This window comes from Diadema setosum, chromosome 5 (genome assembly GCF_964275005.1).
Source record: "Diadema setosum chromosome 5, eeDiaSeto1, whole genome shotgun sequence".
NCBI lineage: Eukaryota > Metazoa > Echinodermata > Echinoidea > Diadematoida > Diadematidae > Diadema > Diadema setosum.
The window spans coordinates 32,466,711-32,488,914 of NC_092689.1; the positions used below are offsets into that span (position 1 = coordinate 32,466,711).

At 38.7% G+C, this 22,204-nt stretch overlaps 1 protein-coding gene across 1 annotated transcript; it reads right to left on the minus strand.

Annotated features, from left to right (window-relative positions):
* Positions 1-1,665: 1,665 nt before the first annotated feature.
* On the minus strand, positions 1,666-22,159 carry LOC140228852 (short transient receptor potential channel 1-like). Its single transcript, XM_072309122.1, has 17 exons — positions 22,016-22,159; positions 18,230-18,335; positions 16,276-16,400; positions 15,179-15,283; positions 14,159-14,449; positions 13,773-13,862; positions 12,988-13,166; positions 11,930-12,051; positions 10,979-11,118; positions 10,060-10,210; positions 9,563-9,744; positions 8,393-8,463; positions 6,244-6,427; positions 5,559-5,741; positions 4,856-4,891; positions 3,864-3,982; positions 1,666-2,814 (listed from the first exon to the last, which is right to left on the minus strand). Exons 1-17 carry the CDS (start codon positions 22,157-22,159, stop codon positions 2,310-2,312), a joined length of 2,733 nt encoding a protein of 910 aa, XP_072165223.1. The 3' UTR covers positions 1,666-2,309.
* Positions 22,160-22,204: the final 45 nt, after the last annotated feature.

Sequence of the window (22,204 nt, forward strand, 5' to 3'; positions counted from 1 at the left end):
ATTGTCGTTTAAGTTGAGTAATGAACACATGATTTCACAATTAAGTAGGCCTACTCGTTTAGCAAATTGTAGTTTTCTATGATTGAACATACTGACTCTAACGCACAGAACAAGGCTGAATGGCGGGACACAAAGTATGTATGTGTGTGTTTGTTTGTGTGTGTGTGTGTCATGTCATAATTCAATTACAATTTTCAACAGGTCAAAGGGTGAAAAACAAACTTTAGAAATTAAGACAATTATGGTCAACTAAGAGCACGATTAAATCTTTGTGACTTAAATTCATAATTTGGGGTCATCCCACGAGACCGACACCAACGAGTCATGCAAACCACGAGTTCGACATTGAAATGAAAGGTCCATGAGTAATAGTCGGTACGAGTCACACAACCTATGAGTTCGACACTAAAGGCAAATAAGGCCCATGAGTTCGATACTAGGTAAAAACAGCCCACGAGTTCGGCAATACAACACGGGGCTTTATATGTCGGTGTCGTGGGCCTTACTTGCTTAGTGTGTACGTCGAACTCTTAAATTCATAAAATACCGTCTTCATCATCATCATCATCATCATCATCATCATCATCATCATCATCAAAATTAACAAAATCCAAATGTTCATTTAGACGGTTTTAACATCTTGTTCTATTCTTTGCAGTCAAAAAATGTATGCAAGTTGAAAAGGATCGGAATGTAGTGCACTATCCCATTTTGACTGTGAAACCAAACAAACAGCAATTTACTCTGTCTTAGCTTGACGGCTGAAACCACAGCATAAAAGTAACATTTTATTTTGACAATCATCATCATCAACATCTCCATCACAATAGCATTATCCCCTCTATTCCCATGTCCCCAACTATTTTCTGCAACCACCTCTGCTGCACCTCACGCCTCCTTTGTATTATTTTGAACCACGATAGGATACTCCCTCTGTACAAATGACGCTGCGTGATGACAAACTTAATCAGTCTTTTGAAAAGAACTATCTTCCTATATATGGCGGAAGGTAAGAGAAAAAAACACACAATGTGACAATGACGTTACATCAAGATGCGGCATGCACGTTTTGTCAGTAGCTGTTGTCCGATTAAGTTAAAAAACAAAAACAAAAACCAAAGCAAGCAGCACACTAAATCACTATTTCATGACATGGATGAAGTCATAATGCGGGCATAATAACGAAACCGTTCAGCTCATGCGCAAACTGTTTAGTCCACGGTAAATTGGGTACAGTTGATTATAAGAGCGCTCAAGTGTAATAAAGCGAGACAAACTGGTCATGCTAGTTCGGAGTACAAATCCAGCGGTGAGCTATAATTATGTCATCCAACACAGTTAACTCTTATGGAACAGACACGCAGTGAAACTGAATGAGATTAGAGTTTGTTATTCAAATAATGTATGTTTATTGAAATTAATGACTCTAAACCCAAGCCCGTTGAAATTTCGGAATATCAGTCGTTTTGAATAAGATATTCCATAAGATGTGACAAAGAGAAAATTAGGCACAGTCGTAATAAAAAAAAAAAATGTCTCTTGACAGGCACGATGAAATATGACAGTGCAAAAATCCACCCGGTTGGATGGTTAACATTATATATATATAATATATATATATATATATATATATATATATATATATACATATATATATTCCTCAGTTCCAGATGTCAATTTTTTTTTTCAGCGGACTCAGAAATACGTGCCAAACTGTTCTGCTTACCATTACATTCGCAAGTCATGGTCTTTGAAGTCTTCCGTAGTACGCTCTAATCATGGTAAACGCATTCATGTTTCGTAGAAAACTGACGTGTATCTATGAGTCAAAGCAATCATAAGGTTTACAATACAGCGTCGTTCTACTTGCAGGACATAATGTACTGTGAGGGAGAGTCATGTTTGATGTTACACCAAACAATATGAATTCTGCACTTGATTAACAGAGTTGAATGATTGCTATGAGGCCAATTTAAGAGAGTGTATACAGGTAAGTTAATAGAAGTAGATACCCCAGCTAAATTAGAGTTTTCCATTTCGATAAAAATCAAAATTAAAGCTTAATAAAGAAAACATTAGAAATACATTATGGCAAGCACTACCTGGGTTAAAAAACAATAAGAACCAACTAACAAACAACTTTGGTTTCATCTACAAAACAAGCACTACAGTTTTAATGTATCAAAAGACTCAAAGGGACTGACAAGACGTATTGCAGTTAGGCAAGCAACTCATTATTTTAGTGTTACCAATATTTGCGCTTTTGAGCAGGAAAGTAAAGTAGATATTGTGCTCTTAAGCGCTCATTATTAGTTACTGTCATCATCTTTATACAGAGACAGCAAATCCTTTTTGCTCTGAAAGCCGCCTTTTTCTCTGTACATCTTCAGTTCCTCTTTGACTGCGTGGTCCTGGTCGATCGTCCTACCTCCTTCAAACATGGAAGCCATCAGCAGTGCCAGCGATCCCTGACGTTTGAGATCCGGTGACTTCTTCGGCGGCATTTGGAAGGATTTGGCTCGTTTTGGCGGGTCCTTTGGCGGCGGAACCTTTGATGGAATCTTAGGCAGTGGGATCTTGGGTTCGTACATCAGCTCCTCTTCGATGTCCAAAATGACCTCTTGAATGTTATCCATATCAACGTCCAGGACGGGGTACTCGTGACTGTATATGTCGCCGAGCGAACTCCTGGTCGACCCGCACCTATCGTTGATGCCATCCACGGTGGGCAGGGTCGAGAGGACGTCGTCGCTCTGGAGTTCGATGACCGTCAGCATCTCTTCCACGATGCGGAGTTGCGTTTGGATGTTAAATCTTGGTGATCATTGCAAGACATATGAAACGACTCATTATTCAAAAGAAAAAAGAACATCTGAAGTAAAACAAGCTAAAGACACCTTCGCAAATGCCACATACATACATAATTTACAGAATTATGTGTCATATCGATCAATGTTACTGGGTAGAAGATTTTTTTTTTTATAGAATTCAACGAGATCTCGAAGTAATTATGCCAATGGGATAGCATTCTAGGCTACAAATGAAGAAAAGATTTGACCAGTAAGTTACAAGTAGGCTACGTGATTGCATGTTTGTACATACTTTGATTTAGAGAGACAATGTAAAATCGATCTTGACGGTTTACTGTCTTTCAAAACAGCGAAGTGGGAAATTTTATAAATACAATTTTCTTGTTGCTGTTGCAACACCTTCTCTTTACCTCTCTGCCTCCCCTTTCTCTCTCTCTCTCTCTCTCTCCTTCTTTTTCTCTTCCTTTCATTCCTTCAAAGTTAGCTGAATCAAGTGGTACATTCGCCACGGCTAAAGGTTGGTCCAGAATCTAGACAGAGGATACTTACAGCAAATCTCCGCCGCCGTGTATTCATATGAGCATATTTGACATTGCGGACATGATTGGGGATTATTCTGCTTCGGCGAAGATCTGAGCTCTCGTAGCACTCTTGTGAGGGTATGAGATACAGATGCATTTTTGTGGGTTGAAATACGCCCAAATCATTGTGACTGCCCCCTCCCTTCCCACGCAAAACTTAATATATACAAGCGAAATATGTATAAACATAATGTGTGTTCTTGAAAACTCATATAAGCTCTATAAACTGCGAGACAACCGTGTAAATACTCATTTCTTTGGTTCCAGTTACACCTCGACTGAAAATGTCAGTGAGTGAGAAACTTTTCATTTCCTCAGATGTCATCCTTATTATCACTTTGCATGCATTGACTTTAATCCAGGATGATATTCAACCTTTGCGGGTGCACTCCTATAATTGATACCATCGTCACTTATGATGCAGCGGACTTGTCGGTCGCATTGGCAGAGTTTTACTGCTGGTCTCACTTACTTAACGGTGGCAAAGTCTTCCTTGATGGCTCTGACGTCATCAGAAGAGATACAATCGTCATCAGCTGGCTTCTCTATGTTTGTCGTGTTGTATCGATTCAGTATCAACTTCATCACGGCCTGAAAGGAGAAGTTTTAAAGGACAAGTCTCTTTCTGGCCTGTAGACATGATAGAGTTGAATCAGACGATCAGAGTGGTATGAGTATAATTTCAACAAAGTCGAATTCCTCTTTCTTTCTTTTTCTTTTTTCTTTCTTTCTCTCTTTCTTTCTTTTTTCTCTCTTTCTTTCTTTTTTTTTCTTTCTTTCTTTTTTTCTCTCTTTCTGTCTTTTTCATAATTCAGTTCAGATTTTACTTCCAATATCATTTGGGCTGGAATTAGATTTTAAAAAGTTCTTGGTCTCACATGATTTCGCAAAGTAGTCAACATACCCTTTTTTTTTCAAATTTGATTTGATTTGATTTATGCATTTTACAAAATAAACATCTGGCTTATCTTTAGGGTGAAAACTTGACAAATGTAACGTCCTCAATTCATTTGAGATTTTGATACAATTTCTTCCCTCCTGTTTGCCTGTATGCATTCTTTATTGTTGAGATCAAAGTGAACATGGTATAAAATTACAAATTAAAAAGATCTGGAACAACAGATCAAATAATTTAACTTTGCCCTTACACTATAATTTCGGTTAATCATCAAATCGCATACGAGCAGCTCTTTACTTAGCCATTGCATAATTATTAGGTCTTTCTCTTCGAGTGATTTTTATGATAATCATCATATTGGACACGACTCACTGTTTATTTGTAGTTCTTCATTAATCTTTGCGATCTGGCAAAGATCCATGAATCCCGAGAATAATGAGTGTCAATATATGTTTTTTATCTTCTTTTTTTTTTGGCATGTTTGGAGGGAAGTGAAGATGATGATGGAAAAGGAAGAGAGGTGCGAGAATGTGATGATAATTATACTAATCGCAGTCAAGACTTACCCTGGGATCTCCCTCGTCAGAATGTGTTGACGGTTTCTGGAATAATTCAACAGGAGAAAAACAGGACATGGATATGCTATTTGGTTGTTGTTGTTTTGTGTGTGTTTTTCTGTTCTAACTCTTAGTCACAGACATGGGTCACTTCTCTTTCAGTCATTTAGGGGTATGACAGTCCATCTCAGTCCCATTTAACAATTTATTGCCTTTCGAATGATACAAGATTATGCCTCCGTTTGCCAATTTTCATTGTTCAGGCAGTTCCCATTAAGAAAAAAAAAATCGCCCATACTTCAGTAATTGACACACGGCATACCAAAGTCTACTCGGATGGTAACAGACCGCTTATCAGAATATTCTGATTTCTGAGCGTTTCAAATCACTACGAGATTGTGCCCCCGTTTACATAATTGCTCAGGCAGCTGGTGCAGTTGGTGACGTCACTAGCAAGGATAGCACGGTCATATCACGAATATGCCCTTTGAGACGGAAGGAATGATTGGGCAGATTGTATGGGCAGGCAACAACAACGACAATGATAATAATAATGATAAGAATGATGACAGTAATGATAATGATAATAATAATAATAATAATAATAATAATAATAATAATAATAATAATACTAACAACAACAAGAACAACAAGAACAACAACAAGAAGAAGAACAACAACAGAAAAACAACAAAATATACAAATATCTCACCTCCGGTTCAGTCTTACTGCTTCCTTTATTACTCGTAGAGCTGGTGAAGCATTTCTTGACACGTTGGATGACGTACCCTGACGTCGGCAGGAGGTTGAACGGTGGTGGGATGGAGATGTCGGTCCGAATAAACTGCAGCCACAGCTTCGTTCGCCCAAATTTCCACTCCATTTGGGAATTGCCCTGTCCAAAATTAGTCATTTTTTTCCCGATTACATTCATTTTTATTTATTTATTTATTATTATTTTTTTTTTTTGGGGGGGGGGGCTTCAGGAGTAAGGTTTCCATATAGAAAATGAATGTATATATACTGATAGTGTCAAAAACATATGATGACACATTAGATTATAATTATTATATGAGATATCTAGGCCTTTGGCATACTTGATATAATGTATATACACTATGCACGTATACACACACACACACACGCATTTATATATATATATATATATATATATATATATATATATATATATATATATATATATATATTATACAGAGAGGGGCAAAGAGAGATCGAGATCGAGATCGTTTAACAGCATTCTTGTAAAATGACATCGAGTTAACAGAAAACGTAGTTAATTCATATGGGGTATTTCCTGTTGATGACACCGTTCAAAGTCGGCCTCTCATTACTCGAATGCTGCATCATTTCTCGCTCCCCACCACCTTCCAACTGACCTCGACTTCCGCGAACCTCGATCCCAGCATCGCGACCAAAGTGTTGATGAGAACGAGCACGACGACCAGGTAGATGAGAATCAGGACAACGTGAGTGACGCCGATTAGATCGCTGGTGAGCCACGGTGGTCGAGTACCAAAGCCATTCAACCACCACCAGAGGGTGAGCATAGACACCGCTATGCTACAAAGGAATATACACAAAAATTGTATTCATTAATGTATGATAATGTATTTTCAATCCGTCTTGGATAATACCTTTATCATATATACAGTGCGTATCAAAAATAATGGTAATCCAAATTGGAAAGCTACTATTTCATAACTGTCATCTATAGATAGCACAGTGTTGTTTGGGAGGAAAGGGAAACTCTTCCTCTTTCCATTGATACCTCATCATAACTTATGACTTATCATAACTTGTTATTGACAAATGCCATGCATGACTGAGCACATGAACTTTAAAGACAACAATGACAAATTGCACTTTTTTCCAAGTTGAAATGTTATCGTGAAGAACAATGAATGTCTCACTGAATGGATGAGATTTGTCAATGAAAGTGGCCAAGTAAATAGGCCAGCCTGTACGAATGCAGATTTGTGTTTAGGGTTTCTTCTAACATTTTATGGTCCATAATCTTTAACATGGCCACCTGATCGAACTTGGTCACTCCCACAGAGGCCAACCACACAATCCATTTTTCTCTGTTCGTATTCAACACATAGCTTGCAGCAACAAACCATGTCTTGAATATGAAGAGAGAAAATGGATAATGGGCTAACTTTTGTGGGAGTGACCAAGTTGACAATGTGGCCATGTTGAAGGTTATGGACCATGAAAGGTTAGAAATAACCCTAAACACAAACCTGCAGTCGTGCAGGCAGTTCTGTTTAAATAATTTGATCACTTTCATTGCAGATCTCATCCATTCAGTGAGACATTCATTGTTCTCCAATATATTTTCGATACGCAGTGTATTTTGGTGGCTCGATAAAGGAAACAACGATCCATTTTGAATCTCAGTCGCCCCAAAAGCTCCAAAAACTGGTTATTTTTGGAAGTTTGGTGGCCCGACATCAACTTTTAGTAGTCCTGGGCTATCGCTGATGTCGAAGTCTGTAGATAATGTGGGTTGTGTGTTTTTGTTTTTTTTTTTTTTTGGGGGGGGGGGTTGTATTTGTCATAAGATTTACAACATTATTGTATCTCAGTTTACAGTTTGTTTGTTTTTCATTACATTGTCGTGTCATTTATGTAATAATATTTAATTAAATGTTGTAATTTTGGTGTGTTGGGGATGAAAAAAAAAGAAATGAATAAATATCCCGGGTAATAAATTTCTCCATGATAGTGTGATATAAGATTGAAGAAAGATCAGACAGATAGAAAGAGAAAAAGAAAGACCGGAAGATAGGGAGAGAGGAAGTGGTAGAGCGATAAGCTCATCAGATTGTTCACACGCTACTTTTTTTTTCAAACTTTTCAGCCCTCCATGGACTACCAGTATTTTATTATCTCCATGTCAACATAGTACAACTCAAAATATTCAACCATAATCTCTTTTTCTTCTTAACATTTCTCTCGTAAACATTTACACAAACAAATGTTGGAGTGACTGCCACTTTAAACTGAACTTGTTGAGAGTACCCGATACAGAATAGATATATCTCTCATCTGCATAATATTCAATATTTTTTTCTTCATAGAGTTAAACCTAGGGACATTGTTTTTTTTTTAACTTTTATACAAACAGTTGTTGCTTAATCAAAATCACAACACAATTTAGAGCGTCGTTTCTCTTTTCTTTAAAAACAAAAATAGTATTTTCCAGACTCAACTTTATCTGTGCTCTAGAACCTTCATTTATCCATTTTTCAGTTTCATTCCAGATTGACTTACTAGTTTCACATTCATAAAAGAACATTTATCACTACTGACATTTTTCATCTTATACAGTGGCTTATTTGAAAACAAAATCCCATTTACTATTTCATACTGAAAATATCTCAACCCAATGTCCAGAGTAAAACAAAATATCATAATTTGACACTGTTCCATTTTTACAGTTTCAGGGGAACTATCAAAATGCCGTTCCCATTAAGAACATATCAAAGGTAAACATTTTGTTTTTATTCACGCACTACTAACCTACGATACGAAGGGTCCGCAAGTCCACAGTATTCATAGCTGTTGTCACATCTCGAATCGTCCAGAACTACCTGTCAGACAAGCATGACAATATCAACGGCAATATTGATATTTGCATAAGTTGTGCTCTTTAAGCAGAGTTATCATTCCAAATTTTCAAGTTTCTTCCTCAGAAAACAATGAATTTATCATCCACGTCAAATTGAAGGAATCTTCTGGCTAAAGTTTCATTTGGAAAGTGGGCGTGCCATTCACAAAAGAATCACTTACTGATTTTATTGATTAATTAATGGCGTTAATCGCGTTTTGTAGTCACATAAAGGAAGCCTATTTTGTAAGGACGTAAATGTTCAAGTTCCCACTCAAGGGCTTTTTACACTTGTAAATTTTTGCTTAGTCCCGTACCCTTCGCCCCACCGTTGGTACGGGACTATCCTTAGCCCACTTTCTGTTTACACTCGTTTTTGCCAAAGTGGGCTAGCCCCACCGATAATCCCGTACTATCTGGCCCTGCAAAATAGCAGGGTTAGCACCGCAATTGCGGTGCCAAGCAAGTGAGTGTAAACAGAACGAAAAAATAATCCGGGGCTAAGCGACGGAGACGAAGTCCGACCCCACTGACCAATCAGAAACGAGGTAATCAAGTGCTGCCGGTGCGTGCGTGTACGTGTACAGTGCACAGCGTAATCATGAATATTCATGTGGTTTGGAAAGTCCGGGGTTAAGAAATACGAGTGTAAAAAGGTCATTTTTCTCCTTAGCCCCGGACAAGAGATAGTACGGGACTAATTGGCCAGTGTAAAAAGCTGAAAAAATTGGTACGGGACTAACGATAGTCCTGGGTCAGAGAAAGTCCGGGGTTAAGAAACACAAGTGTAAAAAGGGCTTACGACAGAGCTCAAGAAGAATAATATCCTCCACGGAAATCAACGCAGCGAGGTATTGCCAGGTGGATTCTTATCCTTTCTTTTTATCATCACTTTTTCTTTTGCATTAGTCCGTAAATTACTGTGACATGTTATGCCAATGGTTGTGTCATTTCTTCTACATTTCTGACACTTCGTTGAGGCGTCTGCTCTAGCGAGTTAAAGGTAGTACTTCGCGACAAAGAGAAAGAGAGAGAGAGAGAGAGAGAGATACTGAGTCAAAAGCGAAGTGAAAGAAACTGACCTGCACGGAGTGAAGTGCAAACAGCCCGACAGAGAATGCCAAGAGGTAGACGAAGAAGATGATGAGGAACTTGGCGATGTCGCGAACAGCGCCAACTGTCGCCTCCCAGATGAAGAACATATCGTGGTACGTCTTCAAAATCGTGTTGAAGGCCCGCATCACGCTCAGAATGACCACTACACCTGAGACATGAATACATGCATCAAGAAATATATGTCAAATTCCAGTTTTCAGCACCGTTGTAGCTTATTCCGATGATCATTATAGCCAATTATGTTGCCATCCCTACCGTCACCTTTTTTCCTGTTACTGAAGGTGTTTCTATATATCATCATCACGTTGTTGTTGTTGTAAATGTTGTTGTCGTTGTTGTTGTTGTATATGTATATGTATATGTATATGTATATGTATATGTATATGTATATGTATATGTATATGTATATGTATATACCATGAGCAATATGAATAAGTAGATGTGTACACAGAGTTGCACTCACCGAAGACGGTATTTGCTATGACGTGAGGATCATCCCAGTCCAGGCTGGCCTGGATCGCTGGGTCGCGTCTCGCGGCTGGTACCACAGAGCGATTTACGATTAGCGACAAACGATCGTCGTACCGCTCTTGGGTTCGATCGAGGTAGATATCCTGAAGAAAAGACAAAAACAAAAATTGTTTAATGTAAGTTAGCGTCCCCTTGTGGACGCCACAAAGCTGGCACAAAACATTTCTGTGGGAAATTGCCCACTTTGCATATTTTGTATATACGTGGTATCTACAGATACTCCTAACGCTACCACACTGTCAATATTTCATAGTAGTCTCTTGTTCAAACAAAAAGCGCGAGGAGTCTCTATTTGATGTCGTACTGGCACGCGATATAGACATGGAGGGGACACCTCCCTGATAAATGCCTCTGTGCTCTGTGTCCATCATTAGATTGATGTAATAATTATCTCGTAATGGTCCTTCTCTCCCTCTTCCCCTCTCCTCTCCCTCTCTCTCTCTCTCGCTAAAAACTCTTCTCAACTGCACTTAAATGGATGGTGTAATGTTGGTTGAGTTGAGATACAGCTTTTTGACCTATGAACTGATAAAGAGCATACAATTCTAACAGAAATTCAAAGTTTATCTTATGAAAATTCGATTTGAAATGGATGAGATATCCGAAAACAAAGTAAAACAAAGCGATCCTAGTAAAACATGGGTCCTACCTTTTATAATGACTGCTTTGTTTCGGATATCTCAGCCATTTCAGAACCAATTTCATCTAATAAACTTTGAATTCCTCTTGGAATCATAATGTTCTTTCATGTAACATAAGAGGTGTTTCATTATCTCAAAAATAATCATCAAAAAACGTTGGAACACTCAAGGCTCATCTCAACCAAAAGTGTACCATCCCTGTAAACGTACCATGAGCCCGCTGATGCCCTTGCACATCATGACAGTGTAGGTCATCCCAACTAGAAGCACCTCAAGCCCGTTCATGGGGTCACTAGTGACGTCCGCCAACCCAAACTGGAACATTGCGCAGATGTGCTTCCAGCTAAGTGCTGTGTGGTACATACAAACAAGATGATGATGATGATGACGATGATGATGATGATGATGATGATGATGACGATGATGATGATGTTGATGGTAATGATGATGATGTTGATGATGATGTTGATGATGTTGATGATGTTGATGATGATGATCAACGGTATTTATGTAGGGTCATTTATCTATGGAACATTCAAAGGCGCCCGGCTGCCGAAATATTTCACATATTAAAAAAATTGTTTTCCTTAAACAATCTAGGAGAATGTCACGGGTGATTTATCATAGTCGTAATTGGACCCACTGGCAATTCATACTTTGTTCTGTACATTACACGTTACATAATCACAACCAAATGATTAAGTGATATCTTATCTTCGCTTGCAAGCTTGATTTATAAAATAGGCTTTAGAATCTCGGTATGCAATCTGATTGGTCAATTATCATGCATTGACTTTACTGATGTGACCCACACTGAGCCGTGCGTCCGGTAAAATCCGGATGCATGGTTCAAGACTTGTATAGTTGTTGTTGTTGTTGTTGTTCTTCTTCTTCTTCTTCTTCTTCTTCTTCTCCTCCTCCTCCTTCTTCTTGTTCTTCTTCTTTTCCTTCTTCTCACTGTTGTTGTTCTTGTTGTTCTTGTTCTATTTGTTGCTGTTGTCGTAATTGTTGTTAAATCATAGATGTTTTTAAACCGTAGTAGATTTAAAGTAGAGATGAATTTTTAGCCAGTGGGATTCCCGCCCTTTCTACAGCAGCCACAAACTCTGGCGGAAAGTCTCCAGCAGTGTGACAGCCATGACAGCTACGTCACGGTGTTACCTAGACAGAAGAGGAGGAGCAGAAGGAGCAGGAGGACGTTGTCCTCGTCGGAGACGATCACTGCCGACGTGCAGGCGAGGAAGGCGAGGTCCGCTCCGAAAAAGAGACAGAGCTTGACGTGCCTGTCACAGAAATGCAGATAATATTTTGAGTTAAAGGGAAATTTACACAAAACAATTTTTAAGTTCAGCGGATACAGAAATATTAGAAGGGTGATTAAACTGTTCGAAGCTCTTATCCCTGGATGGAAGATCACCTTAGCTGACATGTTGGCACGGATTTATACAACATGCTACAACTAAACTGTACACAGAAAGAGGAAGAAAACGAATTAAAACTTATGAAATTAATGAATTCATAATGAATATGCATCCGGGTACATTATGAATTTGTGATGGGAGAAAGTTCTAGCACCACATACTGGTCATCACGAATGACCATTAAACAACATCACTTAGGGATGACACCCCAATGGAAAGCGGTGGTCAAGTGTTGTTAAGCAAAGGGATACATTGAGGAAGACGGCGAGTGTCGCCATTAGTTGGGATTGCCCCCATTTCTCAAATAATCCGCTGCTGCCAGTGCTTCTTGGAGTCAAAGGAAGGGTGTTGAGAAATTGGGGAATTGGCTTGCCTTCCAGTTTGCAGCGTGCGTTTCGGAATAGAAGTTCAGGACAGAATAGATTTGTGATCGAATTGAGATTGAAGTCAGGTAATAATTTGTTGGAGAGATGAGGGATTGAGTAGGTTATCAAGATCAAAGAAACAGGATAGATGCATTTATGTCTGATTTATGTCACATTAAAGATATTGTTTTGACAATTGTAATATTGATGTATAACGCATGGAAATGAACATTTAAAAGAACGAAATGAAATGAAATGAACGCAGTGTATATGACGAGGATATTTTTATCTTTTCTTCAGTTCTACGTGCTAATCAGGTCCGAGCTTTTGTTCTCTATTCTTGAAGTCATCTTTACATTACACCATATACACATACTTAACCAAAATGTGCAAATGGACGTGGTCTCACAATAATTTGAGATGATGAACTTACGGTATCCGGAGAAACGCCTCCAGCTTTTCTCCCTGCACGAGGAGATACGCAAGGCAGATGAAGGGATACCCTATGATGCTCAAAATGGTGACCAGCTTTAGGAGGAAGGGACCAATGGCTTGCAGGGATCGATAGTAGGCGTTCCCTAACATCTTTTGCGAGTATGCATGGGCCACAAACTGCATGGGGGAACAAACCATGCACAAATTTTTCACTACAATAATTATTGTAATTATTATACGTGTAAGAAACTTGGTAGCTCTATACCGCCGATATTTTGTAACTGTTCTGTATTTTTTGTTTGTTTGTTTGTTTTGTTTTTTGCTCTCTCTCTCCCTCTCTCTTCACGCGCCCATATACACGTTTTATGTCATATAATATTTATTCACTTCCAATCAAGTAATACAAAAACATCAATTAAGTTTGGTTAACTGCACAATATGAATTATTCTTTCAAAAAAAAAACTGAAATAGTTATACATTTTCATGTTTCAATATAACAAATAAAAGTGGCAATATATACAGCAATTACCAACGAAATAAAATGAAAGTGCATTATATCTTAAATAAAAACCCATCCCCAAAAACAATTCTCCCAAGCTGACCTCCCTATATACCCTTCCTATCCGTATACTATACTAACAAAATAAAAACACTTCACCAATACACACAAACACACCTACAAACACATGCACGCACACATACAAGCACACATACATACACACACACACACGTGTAAACTCCCACTTTCAGGCCAAATAGTATCACTGATCATGGAGACTCGCCTGTTTCTGTTGATAATCGACTGCAGTCTGAATTTGTGAGACTTCGTGAGTAACGTTCTTCTGATCCCTCTGCCCGAACAAGGTGCGGAGCTTGTGTAAACAGAAAGGAAAAAAAAGGAAAAGAAAATAACCACATGAAAATGCAGTACAGGATATTTATATTTAGCAATGTGAATTAGGCCCTACATTCAATATAGCATTCTTGTGTTAATCCATACCGTGGCGATGACGATGATGATAATAAAGACCTCAACGGGAGGTGATGGGAAATCTATGATTATTTTTCGGTTTGATTTAGGAAATATATAATGTCGTTTCCAGAACAGAGAAGCTTTTGCCATCGAATTCAATCAAGGAGCTTTGAAGCTTCTTGATTCAATCTATACCTCGTAAGAGTTTGCGATGTAGTCTAGTAGCGAGGCTGCAAATTTCTCTGCCCCGTCGGCCATGGCGTAGAACTCGCTGTTGACGGCCTCCCAGACACCAGCGATCTTCCGGAGCCTGCCCGTCAGACGGAAGGCGTTCCCAAGAGCGTTTTGGTAGGCCAGCCCGAGATACGCTTCGCTCGACAGAGCCCGGTAGATGTCCAGATACTCGACCACCTCGGACAGAGTTGCATCGGCCAAGCCCTCTAGTTTCGGCTCGACGATAGGACGGGCTCCAGCAGAGAGAAGCAACTGACAGAAATGTGTAAATTCAAGATTGTTAATACAATCAATTTAATTTGTATACGTTATGGGTTTGATACTTTACATGTGTGGCATTATCCATGTAAGACAGTCTTGAAAATTAATTTTGAACACACGACACATCAACTTGTTGAAGACTATAACTGTAACTCAAAGATGCATCCTGAACATTCTTCGGTAATGCATCGTTATGCTCAACTACTATATGCATTTCAGGTTGTGTACGAATGGGGTCCTGAACATGAGCGCGTGTATAAAGTGTAGGTTTGGTGTTTAAGTTAAGTTAAACAGATTTTGTGTTTTCAATTATTTATCAATATAAATATTTCGACAAAACGATGTCAGGTGTTCCCTTGAAAGAAGGGTTTCATGATGTCTACAGTGCAATACATTACAGAATAACTTCGGTACAAAACATGGGATTATATGAAAACTGGCCTCGTAAATAATCGCCATATACTTTTTACGATTATTTGAAGATTAGGTTTGCCGATATTCTACTCGTTAACTTTAAGATGTGAGCTGCTTTTGTTACTCCTAAGATACGGCAATCGAATCAATGCGTATTTGACAATAGATCCCATTCCACCAAGCAACAACAACAAAAAGTACCGTCAACAAAACGCAATATTGCATGTTGAACACTTAGCAGCTATACAGTACATTATTGTCTACATTCGTCTCTCTCCATTTTCGTTTTAATTCGTTTGGATTTACCTGTACCGTCACGAAGTTATTCCTGATGGCCGCCATCTTGAGGGGCGTCATGGAGCGATGGAAATCATCGTTGTCACAGTGGCATTCCAGAATCTCCTCTCGCTCCTAAAACGAAACATTTTTATTGGACCCATACATAAAGATTTAAGTGGTTCTTAAACTTGCAAGAAAAGAACATTCGACATTGCTCGTCCTCTCGCTGAAAGGTGCCATTATATACCTGGTCGAGACTAGGATTGCTCAACGCGTTTTAAGTAAGAATTTTCTACTTTGATAGTAACGAGCCCTGAATGCCCTTGTTTTATTGATCAAGACATTTATCCAAAACGCCTTCCTCTTTTGTCCAACATGCCCAAGGAGAGCAAAATGAATGCTCCGTAGGAAGCAGAATATTGATGATTGCATTTGTCATGTTAGCCTATTTCTATTCAGGGAGTGTAGAGTAAACACTCATCGAGTCATTTCTAGATTCGATATTCGAGTAGTATTTACTCTATAGGGATTTTACATTTCAAGTTTAAATCAGGTTCGGTCTTTTAAAAAATAATCAAGATAAACCATTGATTTGATGGTGTTAACGACACTCGGTAGGCCATGAAAACATGTGATGAATCTGTTGGCCCATTTCACCCCGGCGCGCCGTTCAGTCTTCTATACCGTGACAGATCTGATTTTCATTTTCTGCCGAGGCCATTCAAAACTCGAGAGAAGTGTAGAAACGCACAACCTTTCTGGGTCAACTTTATTTGTCCCTAAAGCTTACAAACTTCATCGAAGGAACCACGTTCAATCAAGAACATTGGCATTTATGCGAATGCGATTTGGATACAACTGGAGTATAGAATTTTGAATATTCATTGTAAACTGTCAAGTAAAATCCAGTGTTGGATCGTTTTTTGTTTTTGTTTTTGTTTTTTTGCTTGTCGGCCGACGAAACCCGAAAGTGGCACCAGAAACATTTTCTTTTTGCGCCCCCTTTACGAAATCCTGGATCCGCCCCTGAAATCAGTCTCGTGAACATGAAATAAACTATTGAGACTATAGCACTTCCGTCTGTTGACTCTCCTTGAAATATGGGTCTGTTTTGGTACACGTACCTCTTCGGGAAGAGTCTTGGTGTATGAACAAATGACCTTCACAGCGTCTTCAAATGATGCAGCAGTGGCTCGGAGTAAAGCATCGCCGAGTGGTGCTTTCACCCTCAGCAGGCTTATCACGACAGCTTATGAGAAAGAGAGGTGGAAACTCAACTTGAAGTCGGGTACACAGATATCTTGAATAAAAACGCTGTATCCATATTGAAAAACCACATCAAAATGATTCATGATTGATGGTGAGAGCAAATCGAATGCCTTACGTGGCAATACAATAACTGACAACTACGCAAAATGAAACGAAACAAGTTATTTCAGTCGTTGATAAGAAACATATTTCAGGGGAATACAAAACATACAATTTTGGTCCCTTTATTTGAAAATGGTATATACTTCTGAGTTTAAGTTTTTTTTTTTCTTCTTTTCATCTGGAGATGCCATTCATGAATTTCTATTATGTCAATGATTTTCTATTCAAACGTTGACCTTGCTTGAATCCGACCAGGATATAAATCGAAGCACGGATCAAGAGCTAGAAAATCAACAAGAGCATTTGACTTTTTCAACCTCATAACTACATGCGGTACTCTGTACAGTACGTTGATGATCACTCTTTTATTTGACAAACAAACATGAGGTACATTAATGTTGTTTCATTGCTGGTTTGTCTGTTCGTCAGTTTGTATACATTTATCTTCCAAAGTACCAGACAAGTACGCCTAACTAGTATATTCTTTCAGCATACATAAACAATCAATGATTTGATAACGGTTCCGTTAAAAGCGCGTCGTCTTGCGCAGACATCGGGACAACCATCATGCACACAACCATACAATGATTTTCCCGTTCTTTTCACATGCTGCGGAATACCACATGCTCTTACTAAGTTTCACGGTTGTTATCTAATCCCATGCTCATGCCTTGTGACCTAACACACAATAATTCCTTGATAAACTATGCGATGTCAAAATGCTATGTTCTGAGACCAGAAGGTAGGACCTACGAACACACATTGGATAGATCCTTCCTAACTAAAATAATGAGACTGTAACAAAAAACAACAACAACAACAACATTCAGTTGGTTACGAATGAGTACTGTACGAAAGCTGTTCATATAGACTGCAACTGTGGGTTCTTTCAAAGACCATTTCATAGGAAATGTAAAGGGGGCGTTACAACTAACAATAGCTTCAATAGACGCCAGCAGCCAAAACGCATGGGATGTAGTGAGCCAACGTGATGATCCAACAAAGGGACCGAGCTGGTCGGTTCTTCTCCGCAACCTTGAGAGACAATTCAGAGGCCGCCACGGCGTGCCCTCAGCGCTGAAGGTAGTCCACTGCCTGGACATAAGCTATGGAGCGGCGCACTGAGGTAGATGCGTAATGATAAAAAACGTCCAGAATCTGGACTACTCTAAAGGCCGAACTCAGTGTATGTATTACAGTGGAAACCATAAGCATGCTGGCCTTACTGGAAACAGCGTTAGAATGAAGCGGTACGTCTGAAAGCGGCATTATAGCTTGGGACCTTTATTCAGGTCTCATGCCTTTGTTTTAAAGTACATTAATTCTGCGTGAGGGGCGGTTTATGGGACGATTGCTCTTGCGTGTGCAAGTGGGTGTATGTGTGTGTTTAGCTTGCATTCGCATTCAGTCGCCATTCCGTTGTCTGATCTCAATACGTTTCCTTGAATTGATTCGAAAATATGATATCCTTCACCTCAAGGATATCAGAAATACAAATATGCAGAATGTTTGATTCTATTGCGACATCACGTTCTGTGGCACACGAGTTGAAGCCATCAATATGAATAATGTGTGTATAGTTACAAAGAGAATTTTCGAAATGGAATATATGAACGTTTTGCATAGAGATCCTGTTTGTAGACTAAAGGAACCGACAGACTAACATTCTGCCCAAAGAAAGTGCATTTCTATGGTTAATCTACTTACACAATAAACCTTCACTGATAGCATGGGCATACGCATTCAGTCCCTCGTTGTCTTGAATATCCAAACTTCTTCCCGATGACTTCAGTTCTGTGAGCAGGTCTTCCACCTAGAAAAAGAAATGGAGGACTTGAGATCAAGGAATAAGAAATCTCTAAATGCTCTGCCCTCGTGATACCCGCTTTTACCAATTTTAGATCCTTGATTCAATTCAAGTGAGTTTATTATGTGAACGAAATCAAATTGGAAATCACTTTCCAGCCATTACCAGATCTGTCCGTTGATCCATTAGGGCCCAGCTGCCCCAAGCTTTTATTTACTTTTTCCCCCTTTCTGTTTGTTTAAAGGGCCAAAAGATACAGACATAACGCAATACATGAGTTCTTCTTTGTTCATTACCTTGTTGATTTGAATTTTCATTACCTATAGAAGTTTCTAATTTATTGTCAGATGATCCTTATACAAGCAATTTCATGGGCATTCAGGCGCGGTTCCTGAATGAAATATTGATTTACCTAGTAATTCGGAAGCTCGTCTGCTAAACAAGAAACAAAAACAAAAAACAAACAAACAAACAAACAAACCGATGATACTAACCAATGTGTATACTGGACTCATCTGCCAGCAACAAAATCTAACTAGACTTGGAATTTGTCAAGACTGACAAATTAGGTGATCCGATTTTTTTTAATCAATGATTCGAGTCCTGATCGCAATAGGCATGACCATATAGGTTTCATCTGTGTTTAGAGACATTGGACTCGTGATATTTGGATTCTCATTTAGAAAAGAGAGTCAGGTCTGCTATCTTTGTTACCAAATTCGGTATACACTATAACGAAGATACAGAATGAAGTATATTTGACCATTGACCCAACTTTGCACAGCCAAGATGGCATCTGAGCAAAAAGTGGTTATTTTGTGAAATGATTCTTGTAACATGGCCTTTGCGTGTGCAAAATATGGGAAAGATAGGACATGTATTCACCAAGATACAGGTTAAAACATTTATGACCTTTGACCCTAATTTACATACCCAAGATGGTGTCTGATCAAGTAGTTGTTATTTTATGAAATAATGTACGTGACATAAACTAAACATGTGCAAAATATGGGGATGATAGGGACTGTTTTTCTTGAGTTATTGCAAAGAAAGTTGCAGAGAGAAAGAAATATCTCAATGCATCGAAGATAAGTTTGATTTCAACCAATTTTTTGACGTGATCTCGGCGTCGTATGAAAAACTGGAGAAAAGACTGACGATAGCCCAAAGTCTCAGCTACAACATATTAAAATCTGGGAGAAATTCACAGAAGAGCAAGTGAGCTAGTGTTCGATAAAGACCGTCATGTCAATTTTCATTTCCAGAAAAATTCCCTCCCATAGAGATAACACGTAAACTGGTTAAATTTGACAAGGTTACATTATATCTATTTTCACGAGGTGAAGACATCATCCGATTAAAACTTTGATAAAACAAAACTTAAAGAGTATTACATTGGCTACAACATACTAAAATCTGGAAGAAATTCACCGAAGGGTAATTGAGCTAGTCGTCGATAAAGACAATCATGTCAATTTTCACATCTAGAAAAATTCCCTCCCATAGAGATAACACGTCATAATGAAGATAAAGAAAGAAGTACATATGACCTTTGACCCTACTTTGCACAGACAAGATGGCGTCTGAGCAAAAAGTGGTTATTTTGTGAAATGATTCTTGTAACATGGTCTTTACGTATGCAAAATATGGGAAAGATAAGACATGTATTCACCAAGATACAGGATGAAACATTTTTGACCTTTGACCCTAATTTACATACCCAAGAAGGTGCCCGATCAAGTAGTTGTTATTTTATGAAATAATGTACGTGACATAAACTAAACATGTGCAAAATATTGGGCTGATAGAGCTTGTTTTTCTTAAGTTATTGCAAAGAAAGTTGCAGAAAGAAAGGAATATGAAAATACATGGAAGATAAGCTTTAATTTCAACCAAGTTTTTGGGCATGATGCCGACTCCGTATGAAAAAACGAAGGGCACATTCACGATAGCCCAAAGTCTCAGCTACAACATACTAAAATATGGGAGAAATTCACCGAAGCATAAGTGAGCTAGTGCTCGATAAAGATAGTCATGTCAGTTTTCATTTCCAGAAAAACTGCACTCCCATAGAGATAACACGTAAACTGGTCAAATTTAACAATGTTACTTTTAATCCCTTTTTACGAGGTGATGCCGTCATCCAATCAAATTGTTGTTATTATATATCAGAAAGACCATTTAATAAGGTACAACATATTGAAATTTGGACGAAAATCAACTAAAGAATAAGTGAGATATGCTTGAATGAACTTGAAATTTGATGACGTCATTTTGAAAATTTACTTTTTTAACTTTATTAAGAAATTTGATATATTTTAATCATTTTTCCAGCATCGCCAACCCATGAAATGACATGTACAACTCATCAGCTTTCAGAATATGTAAAGAAAATGGGGGGTCACCGTCCATCCTGACGAGTAAAATCGGATTTAAATTTGGCGGTTTTTTGGCATTGTTGCACTGTATATCGCCATTGACGCGCGCGCGGAATTTCAACTTTGACGGGCCCGTATGACGTCATATTGAGTCGGATTGACTTGAAACTTGGTAGAAACATTCCTTGACATTTCAGACATCCGATACGTGTGAAAAAACGGGAAATTTCTATTGCATATGAGCTGTGCGTGCGTATATGCGCGCGCGCGTACGCGTCCGTCGATTTTTTCTGAAATACTCCAAATGACCTGAAACGTGTGCAAAACAATTTTGAGCTCGATTGGAGCATGCTAAAATTTCAACGCGCGCGTACGCGCTCGTTTACTATGAACGTGACTAAATTTTATGAAATATATCAATAGACCTTGACTTGAACTATATGATAAATTAATTTCATTCAAAAATTCCGTTCCATTAATGAGATATTGATGTAAACGTGATTTCAGATAATGACGTCATAATGACGTCACGGTTAACTGATCACATTGATACACTAGATCTGTCGTCCTTAGGACATGATACATATATGGTATAAGTTTGAAAGTGATAGGTTGGGGACTTTTTGAGTTAACCTCTGCACAAGATTTGAGGAGAAAGAAATAAAGAAGAAGAAGAAGAAAGAATCCGTACAGATACAATAGGTGATCCGAGAGGATACTCGGATCACCTAATGAATGGACTAAAATGCTTAAGGTTTTACGTGACAGAATTCGTAATTATATAAATGGCCGGAAAGCGTACTTAAAATCGTCAAACAATATCCGATTGAAGTTCTTGGAAAGACCTAACCACAATGGGAATGATGAGCCTAAGCACAGTGTCAATGCCATCCTGGTTCGTGCTGGTTGCCAAAAATCTAATGACATAATTTGTTGATATCGACAGGTCACACGACAATGTTCTGGTGGGTATTTGCTTTTATTTTTAGCTCTTAATAGAGGGTTCAACGGGACGATCGAGTTCTCTACACCTCCATCTCCACCACAAGTGGGAAAAGCAGTATACAGCTGTATGTATGTTTGTTTGTGTATTTTTTTTTCTTTTGTGATGTCACGTTTCTGATAACATGGAAAATTTAATGTTCTGAACAGAAATTTGTGAGTGCTGCAAAGAACCAGAATTTGGAGACAACAAATTCATTGCGAAAGAAAAAGATAAAGAAAAACCGACACTACTGATTAAAAAAAAAAAAAAAAAAAAATCTCCCAGACGATGACGGTGCCATAGTGGAAGCACGAGGACGTTACCTTCAGTAGGTCACCGACATCGACAGCGGCCAGGAGTTCGTTGCCGAGTCCATGATCGTATGGTAATGACGGTGCCGGGACGACGTCGACTTTGTCATCTCTTTGCCCTGGGGTGATCCCTCGTTGATCTTCTTTCTTCTTCATGCTACTTGGGCGTGTTTTCCATTCTGACAAAAAGTTGCCTCCTGA